General features: G+C 36.7%; 2 protein-coding genes across 3 annotated transcripts in view; one reads left to right on the top strand and one right to left on the bottom strand.

The window, feature by feature from the left end:
* The window catches only part of LOC146461823 (aldehyde dehydrogenase family 3 member A2-like), a 16,799-nt gene extending 15,161 nt beyond the window's left edge, over window positions 1-1,638 (bottom strand). The window contains exon 1 of the mRNA XM_085086386.1: window positions 1,480-1,638. Coding sequence (XP_084942512.1) covers window positions 1,480-1,506 — 27 coding nt within the window. The 5' untranslated portion in view covers window positions 1,507-1,638. The remainder of the gene's footprint in view (window positions 1-1,479) is intronic.
* Window positions 1,639-1,683: 45 nt separating this feature from the next.
* LOC146461822 (uncharacterized) lies at window positions 1,684-18,261 on the top strand. 2 transcript variants are annotated; one of them, XM_085086392.1, is made up of 12 exons: window positions 1,684-1,950; window positions 3,862-3,926; window positions 9,692-9,749; window positions 11,639-11,709; window positions 12,859-12,904; window positions 13,611-13,708; window positions 14,391-14,482; window positions 15,441-15,501; window positions 15,820-15,871; window positions 16,440-16,504; window positions 17,372-17,408; window positions 18,005-18,261. In XM_085086392.1, the coding sequence occupies exons 1-12, from the start codon at window positions 1,782-1,784 to the stop codon at window positions 18,157-18,159; spliced, it is 969 nt and encodes a 322-aa protein (XP_084942518.1). In that variant the 5' UTR covers window positions 1,684-1,781; the 3' UTR covers window positions 18,160-18,261. The 2 variants fall into 2 exon arrangements, with proteins under 2 accessions (XP_084942518.1, XP_084942517.1); XM_085086391.1 differs by having other exon boundaries at window positions 18,002-18,261.
* Window positions 18,262-18,652: the final 391 nt, after the last annotated feature.

Raw genomic sequence — 18,652 nt, 5'->3', positions numbered from 1 at the left:
GGAGAGGATCTCAATAATAATATTATTATTGTTATAACCTAACAATTGGGAGGGGATTTTCCTGTCTCAGACTTGCTTATTTATTTAGGTTGGATTCAAGATAAATTGTTTTAATGTTCAAGCAAATTTCTCCCAAATAACTACACTCTGTTTTTTTCTATAAGAACCTTTTTATAAGAACGTTGAGGCTAAGAGATTAATGTATGTATTAAGGACATTGCTCAGGCTGAGAGCCTTTTTCTTACAATTATTTTTCTTTTCAGGCTGAGAGTCGATTAAAAACTTTTTTATTTTGCTAATCTGTATATATAAAATCAAATGTAAATCAACCAAAATACTGAAATACATTTAGTGTATACCATGTAATTTAAGAACATCTTAAGAACGTTTTCAGCCTCAAATCGGAAAAAAATATAAGAACGTTCAGCCTCAGCTCCAAAATTAGACGCTCAAGATTATAATAAAAACAGAGTGTAGTACAAAAAGAAATGTGTAGAGAAAATTAGCAATGGGAATATTTTTTTTATTCTGGGACTCACACACTTCAAGTACTTAAGTATTATAGAATGCAATAAACATGTTATACAATTTGTAAGGTACGTGTATGTCTCGGATGGGCACAGTGGTTAAAATAATAGTGGGTTGATTTTACCCCTATTAGGACAGGTCAGGTCACATGATCACAACATGATCATGCAGTAATGCTGTATAAATAGCATTGAGGCCATGTAACAATTACAAAGTACAAAGTACACCATGCATGGGTATAGCTTACTAGACAATGTGACATTTCAATAATGGCACGTCACTATCACGACTGCACGATGTGTACCGACTGCAACTGCACATGAGACAAAAATTTGAGTACCGGTACATATCACTGATCCAATAATATCATTTCAGTTTTGTCATTTATTTATTTATACATATTTAAATACACGTTTGTCCCAAGAGCTCAATGAAGTCATCAAGGGGAGCTTACTACAACACACAGTGAAAAGGAGACATTAATACACACACTAATTAAGCTGGAAAAATAACTTGAATAACAGTTGAGAGCTAAACGAAAAAAGCGGTAAAAATGCTGAACATGAGAGAAGATTTCAATATTTTGATTGTTTGTTACATAAGAGAAGCCCCCCGAAAAAGTTCAATTTTTTGAGAGCCAGAATATCTGACAACTTTAGAAATATACAAAATTAACCTGACCAGTGACAAAACTCTGAGCGTAGTACTCGCTCTATTGTTTTGACAAATTACCGTGAATGGCAGAATCTATACGCTAATACATTATGCAATCCTCGCTCCCACGCACTTCTACTCCTTTTTGGTATAAAACGAACACAGTTCATGCTTAGTTCGATACCAAGGAGGGATGATTAAAAAATCTTCAAGTTTAAGATGTGCTTGGCTGCCCAAATAATAATTAAGAATAATAATAATAAAAATAATAATAATAAAGCTTATATATGAACGTACCGTTATGCGTTCTTCGCTCCCAGACATTTTTGTTTCCTTCGTATCGACCCAAATGCGGCAATCACAGATCTAGTGAGTGGGAACTGCTTTTTAAAATGATGACACGTTCGATTCACGTTCCGTATTTTGTCCTTCGAAGTTTGGAGGCGGTCTGTTTCTACACATACCTTTATGTATTGATCACGTAGTGTCTCAAATGTGCAATTGACATGCGCGCGAACAATCCAACATGGCTGCAAAGTAAGGATGTGACGGTCGTTTTCCAATTGAGATAATTTTCCTGTTATAGTGCCAAAGAAGCCATGGATAATCCGATAGTAGGGTCTTTAAACTCCCTCGCGGATTATGGACTTGGCGAGAGTGATATTGAAGATTCAGATGATGAAATGGAAAGCGAAGATAACCGGGTTAAACTGCAGCTGATTCCTGTCAGACCTTCGATGCGTGCTGCCCAGGCCAAAGTTAAAACAAGTAAGCGTTGAGTGCTACTAAAAGGTTGATGTTAATAAATTAAGCTACAGTTGAGCTTTCTTGGCTAAACTACAGAATATAGGGATACTTTTCGTGGTATACCTAACCTAAAATTATACAGAAATTAAATAATACACCTTCCTCATTGTTAAAATGTTGAACTTGACTGTCGAGCTTACCAGCCGCTAAAATACTGTATATTGATAATACAGTGGAACCTCAATTTAACGAAGTCGCTGGGGACCGGCCAAATTTGTTCGTTAAATCGAGAGTTCGTTATATCGAAAACCTTGATATAACGAACTTGAGGGGAAACGACCAAAATGTTCGTTATATCGAGGTCATAGTTAATGATTAATTTTCAACACAGGTGACTTCTGTCACGCAGTTCAATGCAATTTTCGTCACCCAGAAGTGCCGCGTTTTGAGATGCAATAGTGGCTTTCAGTAGCAATAATTATTTTCACTTTTGAGCAGACGCGCAGCTTTTGTTGACAAAAAAACGACACTTTCAGAGTGTTGATCTGTTCAGCGTTTATATCTTCTGTCGCGTGTTGACATTGTAATTCGTTATATCGAGGTAGATTTTACGTTTGGGCTTCCGGATTATGTTCGTTATATCGAAGAATTCGTTATATCGAGGTTCTATTCCATACAGTTTACTATAACTTTGGCTGGGACATAGAATATCGTTCGTTATATCGAGGACTTCGTTAAATAGAGGTTCGTTAAATCGAGGCTCCACTGTAGTCACCCTTCAATTCTATGCCCTGAAATGCTTCTTTGGCAAATCACTGGCCCTATACATATTCTTTAGTACATGTATTTAAATTATTTGCTCCACTTTCATGGGGAATGAAAAATTGCTCAAGATCGCGAATGTACTTCATGGTGAGTTAAACTCAATGCCAGAGATGAGCTTGGAGCGGGGCGTTGGGGTCTATTAGAAACAGAAAAACCGCACAAAAAGTCACCTAAAACTGAAAAACCGAAATATAATTTGTTCAAAACCAAAAACTGAATGAAAAACCATCAAAACCGAAAATTTACACACCTCAATTATTTCCAAACCCCTCATCAATCTGATACATATTTGGTGACATGGGGAGCGTACGGACTAAACTATATTGACTTCATCACGGTATTTGTGGACGCCATGCTCGTGAATCCAGCAATTCTTCTAATCTCTGTTTATTAGGAAATTTGACAAAAATCCTTCTTTGAGTTGCAATAGAGGACTTTGGGGAAATTTAGCGATATTGTATAGCGCACGCAGTTGAGGTGCATAATTGCCAAAGAGAAACTGGAAACCAAATAGGAAAAACCAAAAACCACAATGGATACCAGATCCGAGAAACCACTTGTATTTTGGCCGAAAACCGAAAACCAAATGCTTAAAAATGGAAAAACCGCAAACTGCAACAAACCCGAAAAACCAAAGTATTGAGGTGCAAAAACTGAAAAACCGACCTCAAAATTGGCCAAAACTGAAAATCCCAATGCCCCCCTCAGCTTTGGGATTAGGTACTGCAAGGTGATGGGGTACTTACCCCACAGGGAGGTAGGGTGAGGTGCGAAAAAAAACTCAAAAAGAATATTCCTGTGAGTAAAATGAATCTGTGGTAGTGAAGATCACTTGTAACAATTGTAATAGTTATAATTATTAGCATTCCATCATTTTAAAAGGGTAATCAGCTACATGTGCATGTACATACACATACAACAGCTGCTGGTAGTTACAGCTCTTAATAATAGCAAGGCAAAACATTGAACAAGACTGTTTTGCATTGTAAACTTCTCCATGTTTCTGGTAACATGCAAATTTTGTGTTACCTGTTTTATTCGTCCTGAAGGACACACAAAAAAGGTAATGATTAGTAAGCATGTATTTTTCATGTCTTGTCTACAAAGGTGCTCGTCTGGTGTCCTATGATGATGTGGCAGAAGAAGAGGAAGATGAAGGGGAAAAAGAAAAGGTACAGACGAGTATAATTATAATTTATTAATAATTATGATTTTTGATTAAATAAATACATGTATGCAGAGTAACAGGTTTATGTGTACTATTAATCTTAGTACACTGTAGGTTAACAATCAACTTTGGATCAAAAAGAGATGGATTCTTACACTGTAAACTTCATTTTGTAAAATAATGTATCAATTTTATAAAGTTTTACAACATAATATTGTAAAACGCAGTTAATGGAGCGTGACGCTCTTGAGCTCAGTTGTTACTGTGTCAACAGTTAGCATTACGTAATGCAAATTGGTCATGGATGTACTTTTACTCTCCTTGTACAATACCTATTCTTCTAGCATGTTGCAATACCGTCTGTTGTCCTTCGTTTTGTGTGGCTAAAGGTATAAATACCTCTATTCATGTCTCGTTCAGCGCTACGTGAATCTCTTGTATTCGATAGTACTTTACTTGCCATTGGCTTAGTCCTAGACATTTGTCTAACTATAAAAGGTCTAGTAAAAGTCCGAGTATCACTCGCTTGCTGTATTACCTACTGTAAGGTCTACCTTTAGTGTCTCTATTTTGTAATTCCCACCCTTCCCTCCCTTTGGAGGTTTGGTTGTTGTTTTTTCCAATAAATTTGGTTTCACCTCTCAGGTTCGCGTTCGGTTAAGTCTCGCAGCGACTTCCCCAAGCTTTGTGTTTTTAGGCTATTTTTACAGTTTAATGCCCTGGTGAAAATCTTTTGAGGATCTTTAAAGATCCTCAAAGATCTTCATGAAGATCTTAGAGGATCCTTAGGAAGATCTTTAAGGATCCTTAAACAATCTTGCAAAGATCTTTAAGGATCCTCAAAAATCCTTGCCAAGATCCTTAAGGATCCTCAACTTTCTTGCCAAGATCCAAGATCCTTGAAGATCTTGGCCAAGATCTTTGAGGATCCTCAAAGATCCTTAAGGATCATTGCAGATCTTTAAGGATCCTTTGCAGATCTTGCCAGGATCTTTGAGGATCTGCAAAGATCCTTTGCAGAACTTGCCAAGATCTTTGAGGATCTTCAATTATGTCGCCAAAGATCTTAAAAGGATTTTCAAGGATCCTTTGCAGACCTTTTCAAGATCTTTGAGGATCTTCAATAACCTTGCCAAAGATCTTCAAGGATCCTACAGGATCCTTTGCAGCTCTTGCCAAGATCTTTGAAGATTTTCAATAATCTTGCAAAAGATCTTCAAGGATCTTGAATGAACCTTTTCAAGATCTTGTACTACTTTGAACTTTCCAAAATCACAAAAACATTTGTGACTGAAATTTCCGGTGAGTCTCAGAATAAGCTGTTGAGAATGTACATGTAGTATGTAGATGAAAAAGAACATCAGCATGTCATTAAAGGGATAATTTTATTGAACAATCCCTAACTTATTTTAGTTAAGATTCAGGAATTTATTTGTATATAAATGTAGGTCTACAATGCTAAATCAATACAAAATAACTTGTGTAAATAAAATCAGAAATAGAAACATAACTTTTAATATGTATTGTGAAAGAATAATATTCAGCAGATGGATATTTTACCTCAACCATGATGGACAAAATTTTGACTACAACATGAAGCCTGGGTGATCACGATCCTAATGTTAATGTACAAGAAACTGTAATAATTTTTATTCTAAAATTTGGTTTGACAATTGCCAGTGAAAACGTTTGTACAAGAAAACATAATAACAGAAAAACGATAACTTATAGCAAGCTCTGATTATGTACAAAAGTTCTAATGACAAGGCTACACAGTGCAACAAATTTCAACAGATGTTGTTCACAACATTAGTGCAAGTCAAAATCCCTCTCTAAGTTATCAGCCTTTAACAAAACTTAAAAGTTACTGCCTTGTCTGCACAACTTTAACACATTTATAGTGGCTCAGAAAAATTGAAGTTTTTCCCTCGTGATGACCCACAAAATGTGGAATAACTATATTCTAGATAATGAATAATGTAACAAAACAGTGAAATCACAACATCAGCAAATGTTGTGCTACTATAAAAATTTGTTAGGCATAATAATTGTGCAAGCACAGTGCTAAAAGACAAAAAAGTACCAATTTGCTTGTAATTTACATGACCAAAACAATTTGACCCTCTAATTTCTATTAAACTATCAAACATCAAGTAATGAATTCAAGGCTCAAAGTTACAATTTTTTTTATTTTTTCATTGTTCCTGAGTAGTATATATAGTAGTAGAAGTCACAATTCATAACCATACTAAATCAGTTAAGAATAGGCTCCCCTGCTTACAAGTGACTTAGCTTATTGAGCAGGATTTGGTGACTTCACACACTCTGAAGCTGCAGTCTTGGGTATCGGCCTTGACAACAACATTGAGTTGAAGATCTACAGCAAAAAGAGAAAAAATCATGCACTTTAGTCAGTTCTTCTGTGTGATTACAGTGTTCACATTCGTTTTTAACTGATGGTGCTATTTTATTGTACATGTGGGCATTATAATACTCCACCAAATGACCTTCAACTTCAATCAAATCACAGGCAAATTAAAGTAATGTTATACTCGATCGAATAAGTCACCACACAAATAAAGCTTGCAATTGATTCTCAGTACAACTACAATCATCTGATTGTTCATTTCAACTAGCGCTACAACTACAAACTTACCCCATAAAAACGTTTGTAAATGTTTTATTTTAAAAATAAATAGGAAATGGCTACCTCGACAACCGAGATCAGATGAATTTGTAGCTAAATTCACAGAAGCACATGCATTCATTTGGTTGAATTCTGCATCACATTTTCAAGCCAGTCTTTTATCAAAATCATTGATATTAAAGCCTACCTGTTTCTAAAAAGTAGTTGCCCACGATTTGTTGCTTAAAGCCATCATTTTCTAGCTTAAAAGAAATGTGCCTTGTTTTCTTGAGTCCTGCGAAAATCCAAAAGAAACGGTCTTTCTGCGAGCCTGCAGTGTATAGCTGCTGACCAAATTTGGCTTTGCTCGTGCCCAGTCTTCCAAGTCTGATGGAAATCCAAGATGGCTGCCGCTCTTGGCCCGGTAGTTTCCTTGTTTCCTTTATAAAAGAAGTATTGTGCAAGAAAGCGACAGGGTAATCATTTGATGAAGACTGTGAGCAAACTTTTAGCTATTGGAAATCACTCTTTATTTATAAGAATGAATTACTGAGTCTGAGTATCACTAAGACACTATCATGCTGCATGACAAGCACTGATCAGACAATCAGCTGAGTAAACTTATTTATTTGTCTATTGAATTATATCCTTTGGTGGGAAGCCATATAAAGCAGTAATCTTGGTGCAACATATCACAAATTTAAATTGCCAAAACGAAATTCCATATTCCACGTACCCGTTTCTCTGAGACATCCAAGCAATAGTTCCAAGCAAAAAACCAGCAGTATTGATGACATTGCATTATTGTAACTTTCAGAGTTTTAGTCAACAGTCTGTACTTTCCAACACCTTTAAGGTATAATTATTTACTCTGGAAGCTCAAACTCAGTAGAAACAGAAATTTTGATTCTTAATTTTAAAAGTGACAAATGTATTTGTTACTAAAGCGGGCAGATCTGTGTGACTTTCTTTCGAACAAACTATTTTAACTCTATATCTTCATCAAGAAACCATAAACGCTCAAATTTGCTGCCTCCACCTGCCCTTTCATCCCACAAGCTTAGGAGCAATAACCGTTTTATAATTCCGGTGTGCAAGACCAATCGTTAAAAGAACTCTTTTATTATTAGTCATTAGTAGTAGTATGTAGTTTTTTAAATAATGTCCTTTTTCCTCTCGCAGAGTTCTATGCATTCTTCTTTATTATATGTTACCTGTAATTATTAAATTTTTTCTATATTTTGTATATATATTTATGTTTTTCAGTTTCATACAATTTAATTATTTGTACACGCAATTCAGTCTTTGGACTGCGAAGTGTATTTGAATAAACGGTCTTATTGATTAATAAAATAAATTACCAAATGCCTACACTGTAATTGCAAGTGTAATGGCCTTTTATTTTCCATCACCTTTTTTTTCTATTTATCATAGGGGTCTTGCAAACATCCTCATTAAATCCTTGAAGCTCATGAAGGATCCTGGCAAAGGTCTTTGCAAGATCCTTACTATCAAGGATCCTTTTAAGATCTGTCAAAGATAATTCAGCTTAATTTAAAAATCCTTTAGGAGCCCTGACAAAGATCTTTGCAAGATCTTCGAAGGATCCTTATTAAATTGTTGAAGATTTTGGCAAAGATCTCTTGCAAGATCTTTGAAAGGATCTTTTAAAGATTCTTCAAAGATCCTCATTAAATCCTTGAGGATCCTGGCAAAGATCTTTGCAGGATCTTCAAAAGGATCTTTCTAAGATTCTTTAAAGATCCTCATTAAATCCTTGAGGATCCTGGCAAAGATCTTTGCAAGATCTTTAAAAGGATCTTTCTAAGATTCTTTAAAGATCCTCATTAAATCCTTGAGGATCCTGGCAAAGATCTTTGCAAGGTCTTTAAAAGGATCTTTGTAAGATTCTTCAAAGATCCTCATTAAATCCTTGAGGATCCTGGCAAAGATCTTTGCAAGATCTTTAAAAGGATCTTTGTAAGATTCTTCAAAGATCCTCATTAAATCCTTGAGGATCCTGGCAAAGATCTTTGCAAGATCTTTAAAAGGATCTTTGTAAGATTCTTCAAAGATCCTCATTAAATCCTTGAGGATCCTGAAGGATCCTTGCAAAGATCTTTGCAAGATCTTTAAAAGGATCTTTGTAAGATTGTTCAAAGATCCTCATCAAATCTTTGAGGATCTTGAAGGATCCTTGCAAAGATCTTTGCAGGAATCTTTGCAAGGATCTTACAAAGATCCTTGCAAGATCCTTACCAATTCCTTGAGGATCTTTGCAGATAGTATAACAAGATCTTGCATATGCAGGATCTTTGAAGATCTTTGGAGGATCTTCAAAGATCCTATAAGGATCCTTTGAGGATCTTTATCTTTAAAGATCTTTGGCAGGTCTTTGAAGATCTTTAAAGATCCTTGAAGATCCTGTGAGGTTTTTCACCAGGGTAGCGCTGGTGAGATAAGTAAGGCTTTATGGTCACGCTATGGGAGTCGTCTGTCACGCCGATCGCGGAGCGGTGTTCCCCCTTTACGCCAAACATCAGGTTGTTATTATTTGTCTGTTGAGATCTCTAGTTAACTTTATGGTAATAGGAACTGCGACATTAATAATAAAATTACAGCATGGGCGAAATGCATGTAACACCGAGTGCCTTTGAAGAGTTCTGTATACTGGCTTTCGTTTTAGTAATGAAACTTACATGTAAGAATTACATGTACAGTATCCACAAACATGTCACAAGGAGGCTTTAGAAAATTGGGCATGGAAGAGTCATGTCACAGGTTAATTTTTTAAAAGTCAGATACATTACAATAGTATTTGTAAGCTGATTATTTTATTAATTTCAGAATACAGTGTATTTTGGAAAAATGGGTGTTCATGCCCCAAAGGATAACATACTGGATACCCTTTTGGTTAAGGATGGTGTCTACCTTTGTTACTGTGCATACATTCTGCGCATCTCGAGATATAGTGTGTGTGCATGCATGTGATCACACAGTGATCATATGCATGTGGATCCAAGTTAATTTACCTAATAATTCAAAGTTTAACATTAGCTGCATGTAATTTTAATTTCGATAATGAAACTTTGTAATATACAGTGTACTATAATGCATTGCTTTCCTTTGTTGTTATTTTAAAGGAAAGTGAGAGTACAGAAGATGTGTCTGAAGAGAAGATTGATGAGGAACAGGAACAAGGTACAGTGTATGAGTTTTCTGCAGTGCTCATTGTTAGCATGATCACAATGATCACTGGAGAGTGGTCTCATGATTGCTGAACTTTTCTGTAGCAATCACAGCGAGCATGCACAAATTGCAAACTACGTCAAGTTGCACTTGATCCACAGCTAGCCCCGGGCCCCATAGCCTGAAGAGTTGTTCCCACTTCCCTCTGGATGGGATTCTACACTTGTCATTACTCCAGCTTCTGGCATTTGTTCATCTGCCTATTATGGGTTTGCTGGTACCCATAGAGTCTTACCCTGGTGAAAATCTTTGCAGGATCCCCTAAGATCTTCAAAGATCTGCAAAGGTCTTGTAAAGATCCTTCAAGGATCCTCCAGGATCTTTACAGGGACTTGAAGGATCTCCCAAGATCCTGCAAGATCTTTGAGGATATGTATTAAGATCCTTAAAGATCCTCATCAAGATCCACAAGAGATCCTAATGTGGATCTTTAAAGATCTTTAAAGATCCTCAAGGATCTTAAAAAAGTTTCACCAGGGTAAAACATGTGACGTCATTGATATTAGAACGTCATTGATATTATTAACAAGATTACATGTAGTTGACAGAGATATTAATTTTGGAAAGTGCTCTATCAAAAAATGTCTATGTACTTACCAAAAATTGGCATCTCATCACATTTTGGGAGTAAGATACACTGTATTAGCACTGTTATACTTTGATGGCTCCATATTTTATAATGCTATGAGCAAATTCAAAATTAGAAAGTCATTGATTAGAAGCATAATGGCGCTAATATCTACCCACCTCACCCATCCCCCCCCCCCCCCCCAAAAAAAAAATGCACAAAGATGCTGATTTTTAGTAAGTAGGCATTTTTCATCATCCTCTTTCCGATTATACGTAATTTCATAAATTTACAATGTAGGGTGCATTCCATTGACCCTATTCCAGAATAAGAATACATACATGTACAGTGTGTACAATATTATTAATGATGACAAGAAATCCTTCATAACAGTTTTTCTGGAGTTACAGAAGAGCACAAAATTGTTTTTAAAATTATCATGTGTTAGGGAAATTTACAGAAATGTCTTTCCAAATTTACTTTGAAAGAGAAATCCAACTTACAGCTATTCTGCTTGTTCTTATTCTGGTGATGCCATTTCTTTAGGACTCTATTTATTCACCAGGGTAGAGAGAGAAAATATAGAAAGACTTTTTTAGTCAATTTTTTTTACCTCAAAACTGCCCGATTTTTTGCATATGGCCTTCAATTTACTTATTTAACAATGCCTTCATGTTTTTTTTTTTTGCTGGTTTACGTGGGTTTTCGAGAAAAATGAAGCCAAAATATCAAAGAATCACTGAATGGGTGTATTGAAGCGGAATGAAAAGCCGCATTCAGTGACTAATACAATAAACTATAACAGTGTGACGTGCCTTTCTGTGGCCAACCAACAAACCTTTTTTACAAGTTATCCAATGACGCAACAATGTGTCGTTTTGTATTAATTTTTACGAACAAGGAGGAAGATAATTTGATTGGCTAACTTGTAAAAAAGTTTGTTGAGTGGCCATGGTAAGGCGCATGGCGCTGTAACTGGCCTGTGTATTGAATTCCCTAACCACTGACTACTGGCACCACACACCTCCCCAAAGTGTTTGTAAACATGCCTGAACTTTTGTATGTGTGATAATAATTATTATATATAACAACAAATTACAGGTATTTCCCAAATTATTGGTTAACCAACTGGCATACACTGTATGATTGCGTACAAGTGTCTTTCTTTTGTATAAAAAGCAAAAATAAAAATAAAATAAATAAATAAATAAAAGACTTCTTACATGTAGGTTCCTCTGACTATTTTTATTCTTCTTCTTGTCTTGTTTTTCAGGAGTACCAAGCAAAGAAGAGGATATTGAAGAATCCCTTGTCAGTATCAAGCCTTCAGCTGCAGAGCTTGAGGTCAGTTGTAAACAGTGAAGGCAAATTCTGTATGTTGTAGTACAATCTACATCTGTTACATGTACCCTGTTCTATTACTAAACACACTGTTTAACGAAGTTGGAGTGATGCTTGAAGAACCAGGCAAATCTGAGCTGTAAAATTTTACCCCTGTAATGCACCTATCATTAGTCATCCCCAAAGGGGGGACCCCAGGCAAGTGAGGGGATTTTATAAAGTTCCCTTGTTAGAGTAGTAAGTCCCCCATCATAAAGGGGTCATAGAACAATCAAAGTTAAGAAATTGCCCCTCCTAGTGAGTCATCACAGAAAAATTGTGAACTTAATAGCCAGGCCCTCAGTGATCAGCATCAACTTAATTTAACACATCCCAAGAATGGTGGTACTGCATCTCACATACTGTACACGTAAATCATAAATTGGATCATTGGATAGATTTGCATGACAATACCCAAGCTGACAGAATCCGCTAATCTACTGTCATCAAACTCTTCAGTGGACAAAGCACAAGATAAATCCCAGGAAACTTTATGTACAGTGATCTATTATCCTCTCATTTGCAACAAATACAACATAACTTCTTGTTTTACAGATACCTTCCTTGTGGGGTATTAGGCACAAGAAAGCAAGTTCCTAACCTCCCTCATTCCCCCTTCCCCCACCCCTTAGGTAAATTATCAATCAAATCCCTTCAAGAATCCCCATAATAAAGCCTACTTGCCCAGGATCCCCTACCGGGGGACAGTCAATGATACACTGTACACGTACATGTAGGTGCATAATTTCTTTGCTTCAGTAGACAAGTGCAAGTGTATAGTATGATGTACATGTATTTGTTGACATGTATCAAGGGTGGAATTATTTCCAACATATCCGCCGTGCTTTCAATGCCGGGTCACACCCTTTATCTTCCTACTGTGTACATGTAACAAAGCTTGCAGCATACAGTCGGGTACATGTAATTCATACATTCAACTACAATTTTATAAAGACACTCATTGTTTTGCTGCAAATAAATCCAGCTTTAACACATGTGATGATTCCTTTTGTTTAAATTACAGAGAGAAAATGTTTGTTATAATAATTATTGTTATTATATTACAGTAATAATATACACTGCATGTACATGTATTTTAATTTTATTCTGTAGATAATCAAAGACCAGCCTGCATCTGAAGAAAAGACTTCTGAAACAGGTAAAACAAGCTTTTATTTTCTCTGTAATACTGGCCTTCAGTGATAAGCTCTTTGTTTGCAACCTTTTCATTGCTGGATCTACAAGTGTATAATATTATACATTGTAACTGGCCTTTTGCAATGTACATGTAAGCCCTAATAAAGACAAGTATATAATTTCTGTTGTGATATATCACTTCTTAATCAAACGTACGGGTCACGAAAATGAAGGGAATGATCACCAAAGATTGAATGCATTGATGTTTAAACAAATTCTCCTAACTAGTAACATTAGTAATATCAGTAGAGAGAACATTAAGAAAAAGGTGCATGATGATACAGGGGTTAAAGGGTGAAGCTCGTTCTTATATTAAAAAAAGTGCAGCCAGTGCTCAATATGTTTCTACATGTACATGTAAGGCCCTTAAGGGGTGACTAATTTCCCCCATTGGGCAGGTCCCCAGGTGGCAGATACATGTAGGGGCATGGCCTCCAGACCTGCTGTGAACAAGGCTTGTTCCAATTAAGCAATCACAGACTCACTACACTGTAGCAAGTCCATGGGGCAATCAATCAGCCAGGAGAGGAAAACTGTGATTTGAAATCTGTGACCTCTCCCATAAAAACAATGCTTGTTATTAATTACTGAAACTAATCAATAATTATACACATGCATGTACTTTATTTAGTGGTACACTTACGCTGCTTTAAATTGCATTATTCCAGCTGAAGATTCAGCTACTCTGAAGGCAAACACTATTTCAGCTATAAGAATGCCGCAGTTGCCACCTGAACCTACTGGCCGCTGTTCCAACAAACTTCAGGTATTTGGCTTTCAGCAATCTGTACACATTATTATTTCAAAGCAGGATGCATGTGATATATTTTAAGGGCATGGCACAGGTAGATGTATAACACAGGTGTCCAGATATAATAATTTATTTGTACATGTAGGATAAGAATATTACAGTTCTTAAAGAATGGAGAGCAGGGTTTCATTTCTCTCCAGGTACAGTGTACATGTACAGTGTACATTTAAGGTGTGCAAAGGTGTGAAAATCTATGTCAGAAAAATGCGGTAAACTGACCACAGTAAAGGAGAATTAAAAAAAAAAGAAAAGAAAAAAGAAGGAGCATTACTGGTGTGGGATGGTAGGATAATTATGTCAAAATAAATGGTGGTAAACAGGATTGAAAAACCCTTTTTTGTACCTCATACAATGTATATTTAGCAGTACATTGATGCTTTATTTCACTGTTGAAGTATATGATGGACGGGCTGTTCTAAACTCTACACTCATCTGATAAGTTAGTCTCACATGTTCTAGTTTACAATGTCATGTAACTGTCTAATACTTGACCTTGTATTGATACAAATTACCTTCATCTGCACATCAAACTCTTAAGGTTTTTTTTTAACCTTTTTTTTGTTTGTTTGAAGTACGTGTAATTTATTATTAATCTCTCCTCATGTTAGACAAGTTAGTTTTTTTTTTCCTTCTGCAGGAAAAAATACTTAAACTGTTGGAAAAGAAGCACAGGGAAAATCTTGATTTAAATACTAATATACAAAAAAGGAAAGACTTCAGAAACCCAAGGTCAGTACTCTGTTTACTTTACTTCACAAACCTCTCATTTCAGCTTTTCTACCTGATATACGTGTACAATACAAAGTCAAGCCATGTGAAATGCAAAGGGAAATGATGATAAAGATGATGATGATAGATTAGAAACTCTATCATTTATTTATTTTTTGTTAAGTTTGAATGTTTTCTCCCTTTGTTAAATGGCTTATTTGAAAGTCTAAAATTTTAACACATCATAAGCATGTTATAATGTTTCATCAAGATTTCAAAAGACAAGAAAACTAGCCTACAGCATGTACATGTAGCAATATTTCCCTCATATCAACTTTCGTACATGTACGACATGGTAAAAAGGTGAAAAACCATTGTAAACCCCATGGAAATGCTTGTTGTACATAATTATCATGCTACCAGAATTTTTTTTTTATCTAATAAAAAGAATTAAAGCTACGGTTTTATTACTGACAATTTCTTTTCACTCAAAAGAAGCATGTTTTGCTTCATGGTCTGAACTAAGATCGATTGATGAAAAAATTGAAAGATTTTAGAATGTTTCAGATACACCGGGCAGGGCACCCGATCAGGATACGTAGTTACATGTAACTTGGATTATATGTTCTTTTATGGAAACTGTTGGTCAAGATGATCACACCAGCTAGGCAAGGTGGTGTTCACAGACGGTCAATTGCCTGTTGCCTGGCCCTTAATCAAACCCTTGTGTCTGAGGAATATTCTGTGTGACTGTAGTATAATTTATAATATTTATTAGGTATGTCATTTTTCAAAACATTCCTAAAACATAGGTTACAAAACATACCAAAACAGTACTTACTTTTTTCAAAAAGGCATGACATACAGTGTACCAAAAACATAGCTTCCTGATCGAAAAGTAGGTAAATTGGTGTGGGTGCACTCTGTAATAATATTATTGGTCAATCTGATGTGTAATTCAGGAAACCTATCCTTTCAGTATTTATAAGAAGCTCCTGTCATACCTTAACCTTGATGAGACTGGGAGTAACTATCCAAAGGTAAGAGATGGTTTTGTTTGTTTGTTTCTCGGTTTGTGTTTTTGATATTGTTGTTATTGAGGCATGCAAGCAAGGAGCAAATTTTAGCCATTTTCGCAATGAACCTGAAATCTTACAAGAATATAAAACGTGACATTCTCTAAATGATGATGATGATGATGATGACGACGACGACGACGACGACGACGACGACGACGACGACGGCGGCGGCGGCGGCGGCGGCGGCGGCGGCGGCGGCGGCGGCGGCGGCGGCGGTGGTGGTAATGATGATGGTGAGTTATTAACTCAGTTTCAAATGATTTATTTTCCTTGTTCTAGAGTCTGTTTGATCCTTCCAGTTTTACAGAGGAGTCTTACTATGAAAATTTATGTAAGTACACAAAAATGAAATGTTAATTTTTCTCTGTATACAGTATGGGTTGAACACGGGAGTCATTTCATGGACACGTCGCAAAATAATTTATCTTTAAAGGATTCAATTTGGTTGATCAAAACAAATATTATCTTCCTACTGGCGAAATGCAATGTTCATAGCACGATTGTTCATACGCGTCAGAAGTGCGTTGAATTTACGATGCATTAATTTTTTTTCACGCCGGCAAAGTTCAAAACTGTGCAGATGTTTGTCCAGCCTCGCTAACTTTTCTTAAATTCGGTCATTAAGTGAAGTGGACTTGATGAGTAGATTGGTTTGTCAGTGCTTCTTCAAAAGGGTAAATTTTTAAACAGGTAATGCTTTTGCATGTACGGTGATGTTTTGCTACCACTTCTAACCTTCAAATCAGCTTCATGTATTACCTTTTAGATTTCCCTGTTGTAAAGCAAGTAGTAAACTTGTAGTAACTTCTAATAAACATTTTAGCTAATCACAATTACAATTACAATTTCGCAAATGAGATGATTTGTTTGTTTGTTTATTTTTTAATTTATTCATTTAGCCAAAGCTCAGAAAGAAGCATATGACAAAAAGGAGAAAGAAAAGGCAAAACTAGCTAGAACTCACGTAAGGCACTTGACAATGTACTTCATCTCAATGTAATAACCTCTAAACACAGACGGGTTAACAGATCAACATGTTGATCCTTTACGCGTTAATATATCAAATATTTTCTTATCCATTCCCCTCGGGGCTTTTCAGGGGTAAATTTTTAACACTGTGTGGGGGACTTTGCCATACTGCTTGTGGAGCAGTTTACGATATTAATAAAGTAATGAGTTATGAATGCCCCCTTAATGTGAATGTGAATCTGCAATAGACATTAGGGGTGGTCGCTGGCAGAGATTTGTTTCGTTCCTAGTGGTTCTTGTACGTCTCCCAGAGTCAGATTATGTCAAAGGTCTGTGGGGCGAGGCCTACAGTTTATCGTCTTATCCGAGAAGACTAGAAAGTCTAACCATTTGTAGATGCCAGAGGAAACGCAGCACTTTCTCCTCAGTTATACGGCCAAGAATCAAACCCAGGCTTACCGCTCCACAGTCGACCTCCATGGACTGGTACTCAACCAACTGAGCTTTCGCAGACCCTACTTCTGAGAGCCTGGAACAGAGGGTTGGGGAGGGGTGGTGGTTGGGGGTTGAGTTCTTACGTATATTAGGCACGGTAGGGGCTAATTTGCTCGAATTTTATTTTATTTATTTATTTTTGGACGGGGGGGCGGGGGGTGGTCGTCGCGTTTTTTAGGCCCAGTTTTAGTCTAATAGGACCTTTTGGAGATGTGATGACTTGACTTTAGATAAACAATATAAAAATGTTGACAAATTAGAGTTGAGAATTCACCTACTGGCTGCTCAGAATTAGCACAAAAACGAAAATGCTTCGTAGTCTATTAAGTTATTTTTTTATTATTATTATTTTTTTTGTCGTCTGAAGGTTGAATTTGTATCTGGGACCAAGAAACCGAACTCAGGTAGGTTACAGTGGCAACGCTTAAGACGGAAATCTTATTTGGAATTTGACACCAGTCTCTTATGAAGGGAGTTATGGTTTTGGATTTTAAGAATAACCTCCATTGTGAAGTAATATATTAAACACGAGAAGGTGTGTTTCATCAGATATCCAAACACTGAGAAGAAGGTTGAAAAAACGAGGCGCAGCCGAGTTCTTTTAAAAACGACTTGACTTGACGACGGTTTTGCCGGTTACTTTGACAAAGTTGCGCGCTCTGCAAAGTTGTATACAACTTGTGCGAAGAATTTTGCTTTTTGCATTATGGCAGCGCTTTATGTTGAGGTAATACCTTAAGCGTTTCCACTCGTGTTAGCGTGTGAAAACGAACGAGAACGTTTACGCGCGAACGTACAAAGTTCTGAGTACAACAACAACAAAAACATGTTTTGGAACCAAATTTGTTTCGAGGAAGATCCGCTTCGCTTTTTTTTTTTTTTTTTTTTCGTCGATTTCTACTCCTAAGTCGGATTAGTTGGAGGATATTTCAGTAATTTAGCAGTGCAGAGGAAGGAGGTGTTCTGAAGACTGAAGTTACCTTTACTTACTTCACAGGAGAAGAACCAAAAAAGCGTAAAAGCAAATGGGACGTGAGCGCTGCACCCGCGCCTGCTGTCAAAACCGCGACACCGCCGACAAAGGTTGGAATCCAGGGAGCTGGTGCTGCCTCTGCTAGCGACTCTGCTTCCGCCGCCAAGAAGCCAAAGATATGACGATACAAGCCTTGCCTCAAATATTGCTACTGTAAAGTATGTTCATAACTGCTGAGTACCCTTTGTAGAAATAAATATATTTATACAATGAACAGTGTAAAACTCGCGTTTTCATTGGTGTACGGCTGAGTTTGTGATTCGAGTATAGACACATGAGTGACGTCATCGAGAGGTGTGACTGGCGCACGTGATCAGAGTCTAGAGTCCAGCCAGAGTGACTGGAACTCTTCGGAAGAGAACTCCGAAGACAAACATCTAGGTACGAGATTACGGTAGCGGACAAACAGGCGGATTTTACTGTAGTGTAGCGGGGGCCCGTTTCTCAAAAGTCCCGTAACTTACCGGGCCCGGTTAGTGTCTTTGGTGATAAAACGTTTCTGCAGAGAAGTCAATTTTTGTTAGCTTTGAATAAAACCTTTTAATTCTATGAAAACACTGGCCAAGTACCATGTCTCTAATCACTGTGTATTCGGCGAAAAAACCGTTTAAAAAT

Source organism: Pavona decussata, unplaced genomic scaffold, assembly GCF_977016875.1.
Source record: "Pavona decussata unplaced genomic scaffold, jaPavDecu1.1 SCAFFOLD_194, whole genome shotgun sequence".
Lineage (NCBI taxonomy): Eukaryota > Metazoa > Cnidaria > Anthozoa > Scleractinia > Agariciidae > Pavona > Pavona decussata.
The sequence above is the reverse complement of the archived record's forward strand: the minus strand, read 5'-3'. Positions and strand labels throughout refer to the sequence as shown.

Excerpts from the sequence above, each read along its gene's own strand:
- LOC146461822 (XM_085086391.1), top strand. The coding sequence starts at position 1,782 with ATGGATAATCCGATAGTAGGGTCTTTAAACTCCCTCGCGGATTATGGA. Across the intron at positions 11,710-12,858 it reads CTTCAGCTGCAGAGCTTGAG|ATAATCAAAGACCAGCCTGC; the intron begins GTCAGTTGTAAA and ends TTTATTCTGTAG. Across the intron at positions 13,709-14,390 it reads GCTGTTCCAACAAACTTCAG|GAAAAAATACTTAAACTGTT; the intron begins GTATTTGGCTTT and ends TTCCTTCTGCAG.